This window comes from Narcine bancroftii, chromosome 11 (genome assembly GCF_036971445.1).
Source record: "Narcine bancroftii isolate sNarBan1 chromosome 11, sNarBan1.hap1, whole genome shotgun sequence".
Lineage (NCBI taxonomy): Eukaryota > Metazoa > Chordata > Chondrichthyes > Torpediniformes > Narcinidae > Narcine > Narcine bancroftii.
The window spans coordinates 14,768,997-14,776,294 of record NC_091479.1 but is presented as its reverse complement, the minus strand read 5'-3'; the positions used below and the strand labels follow the sequence as shown (position 1 = coordinate 14,776,294).

Here is a 7,298-nt window from a genome sequence, read left to right as displayed (position 1 = left end):
TGTCCACAGTTGCGCTTCGGGTGCCGCTTGGAGGAGGAAGATCCTTGCTCCTGGCAAATGTGCTCTGTTACTGTTCCACTAACCGTGCAATCACGGCGCTGGAATGGAAGGATGTCCTCTCGGGTTAAAACCTAATTGGGAGGGTATCTCCTAGAGCAACCCAATGGATCGGATTTCCTTTGCCAGTCAACGAGTCGATCGAAAGAGGAGACAAATGCACTTCTCCATTGTCGTAAGAATTCTCTTGATTTTGTATCATCTAACCATGCCGGTATCGAGGCGTGCAGATGTGCTTTGTGTCCGCTCTGAAGCCGAAAGGGTCAACGTCCCCTGATTTAATTTCTCCGATTGAAAATCATAGATATTATTTTTCTTCGAGAGGTTGATCGGCCGCTTCTGGATCCCCAGCGAGAGAAGGTTTTCTTTCCATTCACCCTCCTCCCCCCACCCCCCCCCCCCCGCCAAAAAAAAAGTTTGAGAAGATTTCTGCTGCCATAAAGGGAAAGGAGGAGGGCAGGCGATGAGGGAGTCGTGTCTGTGTTGGCTTTTCCGTGCATCGCGGTGCCTGGGGTGAGATGCGCCGTGCAATCCAGAGACGGTGTAGGCGATGCCCGTGACTCGCCGGCCGCAGACTCACCCGCGATGCTGGAAGAGAGGGGGAGATTGGGGGGTCCAGCCGGTGGGGAAATGGAGAGCCTGCCTCCTGCCATGCGGAAGAGGCTGTACAGCCTTCCCCAGCAGATCGGGTCCAAGGACAGCGCGATGGAGTGCGACGGGGACCGAGAGCCCAGCAGAAGGAGCCTCAAGATGAGACCCCTTCTCTCGCCCAGCGGGGGAGGCGCCAGGTGGGCTGGAGACGCCAAGGTCGGCGAAGGGAAGACGCTGGAAACCGACGTCGGGAAGCCGGGCAAGACCAGCTCCAACGGGGACTGCCGGCGCTTCCGCGGAAGCCTCTCCTCCATGGGCAGCAGGCACCTGCACGAAGACGACGTGGCGGAGGGCAAGCGCTTGATCGGGGAAGGGGAGTCCACCCCGAGCGAGGGCACCAACCCGGGCAGCGAGGACGGGTCGAGCTCGGGGTCGGCATCCGGACGGAGTGGGCGCTCGGCCGCCAAGCAGCAGGCAGCGGAGCAGGAGGCGAGGTCGGCGTTGTTTAAGGTGGACGGCGCCGATCAGATCTTCCTGGAAGATGATTTGAGAGCCAGTCAAACCGGCTTCATGCAAAGACAGTTCGGGGCAATGTTGCAGCCCGGAGTTAACAAGTTCTCCCTGAGAATGTTTGGGAGCCAAAAGGCGGTGGAGAGGGAGCAAGAGCGCGTGAAATCCGCTGGATTTTGGATTGTTCATCCTTACAGCGACTTCAGGTACAGATTCCACTTTCCCTATTTCCTCACTGCATACAAACCACTTAAAACTACTTTCAAATTTTTCCTGCACAATTTCCTCCATAGACGAATGATACCTATTCTGCAGCGTGCACTGCAAACAAGTTGGATGGAAGCGGGTTACTGCCCTAATATTAAATCCCACTGCCTAAAAACACCCAAGATAATTTGGGGAGTTTCATTGGTTAATGCGGCATTAATTTCCAAAACCTTGGGCTTGAAACTCAGAATTGGGCATCATTGCAAAGATGCCTGATGCTCCTCGTGAATTCCACATACACCGCGGTCAGATCAACGCCGGGTGAAACGTGCACGGTTTTGGGGGGTTGGCGGGGGGACTCGCTGGGTCAGACTGAATGAGACCGCTCAGTGCAGGCCCTTCGCTCCCCCTCTCCCCTTAGTCACATACCGCTTTAAGTCATCACGTAAGCCACAGGTGCTCTCTGTTCAGTAAGAAATGACTGAAGGTGGTATATGAGTGGGAAAAACGGGTGATAACCACTGAAACCAACCCAACAATCTAAACCTTTCCTTGCCCTCAATTTTTCTTGCATCCATGTGTCTCTTAAATGTCCCTTTTGTGCCAGCCTCTGCCACCACTCCCAACAATGCATTCCGGGCACCCACTACTCGCTGTACAAAAACTTACCCCTGATGTCTCCCCTTATCTTTCCATTGCTTGGTGAAGCGCTCGAGCGACGGGGTTATGAATCTTTATCAAAGGACCTGCTGAGTTCCTCCAGCAGTGACTTCAACCACGGTGTCTGCAGATTTTATTCTTGTCCTTTGGTATTTGCTGTTGTCGCCCGGGGTGGTGGTGGGGGTAGCTCAAGGGAGAGGAATTCTCACCCAATGTTTCAGGTCGGGAAACGTAAAGGGTGCAGACCCGGATCACGGACTGGCCATTGCTCCCCGTGGAGACACGCAGAATCCCTCCAGCCTCCCATTGCTCGAGGTTTGCAGCATCTGCTGCCCTTGTTTCTCCGACACACAAGTTGACCTTTCCCAAGATCTCAAAAATTGCCGAACAACACGCACAACAATTTTCGGAGTTTCACTGGTAAATCCGGTAAAGTCGGCAAACCACTCCGCTTTTTTTTTCGTTGTTGTTTACAGACTAGTCTGGATAATTTTGTGGTCCAACTTTGCAAGTACACTTAACAAATGATCTATCGAGTAGCCGTTCTCTCGCACAGTTTCTGAACTCTGCGCAGGCAGTGGTTCTCAGCCATTTCTTTCCACTCACAGACCACCTTAAGTAATCCCTTACAACCACAGAACAGCCATGGCATCCTATGCCATAGGTGCTCTGTGATTAGTGGTATGTGGGTGGGGGGGGGGGGAGGGGGGGGGTTGAGAACCGTGGTCTAACGCCATGACCTGTAAGAAGGTCCCCGTTTTTACATTTCCCAATCTAGTCAATCAGAAAGGAAGGCAGGGAGGGAGGGGATGGGGTAGGTGACGGTGGTCGTGCGGTCTTGAAGACCACCACCCGGAGCGGTTATCGATTCCGAACCGTGGCGCTTGAACAAGCTCCCCCATCCCACCGCAGCCGCACGTTCATAGCTGATAACACCTTTTCCTAAAGCGAGACAAAAGCCAAAAATGGGTGAGCAAGTCGACCCTTCTCGGGGAAGGCAATATAGTCAGTTCTGTTGGCTGTGCGGCGGTTGTTAGCCTTGGTTCTGAAAACTATCGCTGACTGTTGCATCCTTCAAAGGGGGGGGGGGGGGGGGGGAAGTATTCCTGGTGCGTTTCAATAGCCAAAGTTCCTTGTAGATCTGCGGACAGTGGGGTCTCTATACACGGAGGCGAGCTTCCAAGCCGCCCAGAATGAGGGAATTCGCAGATGAAACCTTGCCGTCCTGCAGGACGATTTTTATTTCTTGGGTATCACTTTGCAGCTTGCTGGCCTGTCCTTCACTGGCCGCTGGGGAAGAGGGTTGGGCGACCACCCCACCAATATTGTGGGAATTTCTCCGTCACTAATACTGATCGGTGGATGACAGCAATTTACACGACTTTCAACTTCTCCCATGATAGCCTGCGACGTGCCAATAAATTGACAGTTCCGATAGCCCTGTCGCATTTTGACACACAATCTCAATGCTTTAGGTGAATTAACAGTGGCGTCACTCAGGTGGGGGGGGGGGGGTGCAGACTGCAGCGGGGGACACCATCAGACCCCAAAAATGACTCTACAACATTTTTGTGCAGTGTTTCAGTATAAATGTATGATTTTTAAAAAAAAATTCCTTATGATATAAGGGATTGCTTAAGGTGGTATGCGAGTAGGATGTGGTTGAGAATAGTACCTGGTTGACCTGTTATGTGCAAGGTTTCAGAACTCCAAAGGAAATAGGCTAATGTCAATTTTTCTCAAGCAAAATGTTTCAGGAGCAATTGGTTCTCAACCTTCCCTTCCCACTCACATACCACCTGAAGTAATCCCTTCTAATCACATTGCACTTATGGCATAGAGTTTAGGGGGGCATTTTGAAAACCACTGTTTTAAATTATCTAATTCATAAAGTAGCAATATGTCACCCACGACACATTGTGTTAGGGTCAACAAAGCAATGTGGATGGAGAATGTAATAATTAAAGATAGAATTAAATATTTGAAATGGACTTTGAAAGAGGAGATGGAGCCTGCAGATGTTGTGATTATGGAGCATAAAAACTGCTGAACGAACTCAGTGTGTCAAACAATCCTGACTAAAAATGACCCCCCTCTTTGTAAACACGCTGGAAGAACTCAGCTTGTCTATTCATTTTCTATGGCAGACAAAGATATATCGCTGACATTTTGGGCCTGAAAAATCAGACAAGGCAGAAGCAGGATAGATCTGACAGTCTCAGAATTCAAACAATGGGAGAAGAATCCAGACCAACAAAAGGTGTGAATTGAATAGGATAAGAGACTATATGAGAATTTATCATTTCTGTGCGAAAGAAGACAGGGAAAAGAGAGGCAACAGGAGAAGAAAAGCCAGAGAAGTCAATATTAATGCCATCTGGTTGGAAGGTGCCCAGTCGGAAGATGAGGTTTCTCCAGTTTAGGTGGTCTCAGTCTGGCAGTGCACGAGACAGATATATTGGCAAGGGAAAGGGATGGAGAATTTAAATGGGTGGCCACTGAAAGATCCACGCTATTGCGGTGGACACAACTGAGGTGCTCAACATAGCGATCTCTCAGTCTCTGATGTAGAGGAGACCCCTCTTAGGTTCTTCAGATGCTACTTATCCAGATGCATTCTTGGACAGTGTGCACAATTCACTGGCAGAATTGTAGTCAATGTGTCTATGGACCGTGGCTGGAGGTTGCAGTAGTTTGGTGACATAATGAGAAGCCCTTGACAAGAAGGAGAAAGGATGTGGAACCAAGCAACAAAGGGGTAAATTACAGCAGGGGATGAGGGCTGGGCAGATAGAATAATCATGATCATGCTAGCACAGGGCAGAGATAAAGAGGGTTCTTGCAGTAGTTTCTGGAGTCTCTAGACTAATGAAAAGCACTTTTCATTAGGGATGATATAAACGTGACCAGAAAATAGCTCAGATGGAGATGAGCAAATGTGAAGCTGGAGGAACTCAACAGGTCAGGGAGTGTCTAAAGAGAGAACTGGGCAATCAATCATTTCTATCCAGATCCTTTTGTTGATTCCAAGGATGAAGGGGTTGGCCTATGAGGAGAGATTGAATCGTCTGGGGCTGTACTCGCTGGAATTTAGAAGAATGAGAGGGGATCTTACAGAAACATATAAAATTATGAAAAGCATCGATAAGATGGTGCTAGATAAGTTTTTTCCCCCCCATTGGCGGGGGAGATTAGAACAAAATGGCATCGCCTCAAGATTCAGGGGAGTAGATTTATCACAGAGATGGGGAGGAACTGCTTTACCCAGAGGCTGGTGAATCTGTGGAATTCACTGCCCATTGCAGCAGTGGAGGCGACCTCAGTGGATATATTTAAGACATGACTGGATAAATTCTTACAAAGTAAGTGAATTAAGGGATATGGTGAAAAGGCAGGTGGGTGGAGATGAGCCCATCGTCAGATCAGCCATGATCTCATTGAATGGCAGAGCAGGCTCAACAGGCCGAATGGCTGACTCCTGCTCCTGTTTCTTATGGCTTTATGAGCTGGATAGAAGAAATTTTGGTCTGTGACCCAGGTAAATAGATGTGATCATAGTTGGACTCGACCGCTCAAGAATAACCCTTTTTTGGAAAATTTTATTTAATTTCACATGTGCATTAAAAAACAGATTTCTTATTTGAAAATAATTTAAAAAATTAATACATAGTGATTTTTTAAAAACATTCTCCCTTCCATCCTCCCCCTCCCCCCAACAATCCAATAGAAAAAAAAAGAAAGAAAACATCTGGATAGTATTTACAAAAACTTAATAAAACTGTCAAATAAAATCTTAATTTTCTTGATTTTAGAAGTTGGAAGGTTTAGGTTGGGTGATTGCAACTCAATTCCTACAATTTGTAAATATGATTCCCAAATTTTTCAAAAATTTCAGTTTTGTTACGCAAATTGTACGTAATTTCTTTTCAAGTGGTATACGACTACCTACCTATTTCTCAAGAATCATCCTTAATTGAAATAAAAATACAATCTTCCGGAGGAATTCAGTGGATAAAGCAGCAAAAGCAGGATAAAATAAAAAGAATGATTGACCTTTTGGGTTGGAATCTTTCATCGAGATTGGTGAAGAGCTCTGACCAAAATATCGACTGCTTTTCTCCTCCTGATACTGGTAATCACTGACAAAAGACAAAGGAGGAAAAACCCAACACCCAACCCCAACCCACCAATTTTCCCCTGCAACCGCTGCAACCGTGTCTGCCTGTCCCGCATTGGACTTGTCACCCACAAACGAGCCTGCAGCTGACGTGGACATTACCCCTCCATAAATCTTCGTCCGCGAAGCCAAGCCAAAGAATTCCTCACAGTTCGGCAGGCAGCAACCTCCTTTGAAGAAGACCGCAGAGCCCACCTCAATGACAAAAGACAAAGGAGGAAAAACCCAACACCCAACCCCAACCCACCAATTTTCCCCTGCAACCGCTGCAACCGTGTCTGCCTGTCCCACATCGGACTTGTCAGTCACAAACGAGCCTGCAGCTGACGTGGACATTACCCCTCCATAAATCTTCGTCCGCGAAGCCAAGCCAAAGAAAGAACTGGAACTGATGGTTATAGAAATGAGAAACATCCTAATGGAAAAGAAGATAGCAATTGACATCTGCCTTTGAACTCTCAGCTGTTGTATTCTTCCTGGACTGATGTATGGCTGCGAGTCATGGACCATCACAAATGCAATGGAGAAAAGAATCAATGCTGCAGCAATGTGGTTTCTCAGAAGAATGCCGTATACGGTTGGGATAACAAGTGAAGAAGTTCTACAAAGCTCGAAGGCAAAACGTACATTCCTGAAAAGAATCAGAAAAGAACAATCAAAATTCTTTGGGCACATCATGTGAAAAGATGCATTTAATTGCAACTTGAAGGAAAAAGAAGCAGAGGATGAAAATGATGTAGGAATTAATATCGTGGTTGGAAACAGGGGAAGCAACAACTGCATTTCGGAGGGTCAGACGCCGCGATGGGTGGAGGGTCGTGATCGCCCATGCCGAACAGCAAGGAACCTGAATGACGAGGCTTCTCACTTTGCTGAGTTACCTGAGCATATTGGGCTTTATTTAATTCCAGCCTCTGCAGTTTCCTAATAATCGAGTCTACTAAGTAGTAGACTGTGGATAAGGTCTTAAGAAAGTAACAAGAACTTCAATTAAGTTATTCCCCCTGAAATTCTGAGAACACCAGTATCATAATTTTGAAGTATTAGCAAATTCTCAATCTACTTCTGTTAGCTGATTCATATTTTATCTTACTGT

General features: G+C 47.3%; 1 protein-coding gene across 1 annotated transcript in view; it reads left to right on the top strand.

Annotated features, from left to right (window-relative positions):
- The first annotated feature begins 687 nt into the window (after nt 1-687).
- LOC138745186 (potassium/sodium hyperpolarization-activated cyclic nucleotide-gated channel 3-like) overlaps nt 688-7,298 on the top strand; it is a 788,271-nt gene continuing 781,660 nt past the window's right edge. Inside the window, exon 1 of the mRNA XM_069902244.1 lies at nt 688-1,364. Within this exon, the coding sequence (XP_069758345.1) occupies nt 688-1,364 (677 nt within the window). The remainder of the gene's footprint in view (nt 1,365-7,298) is intronic.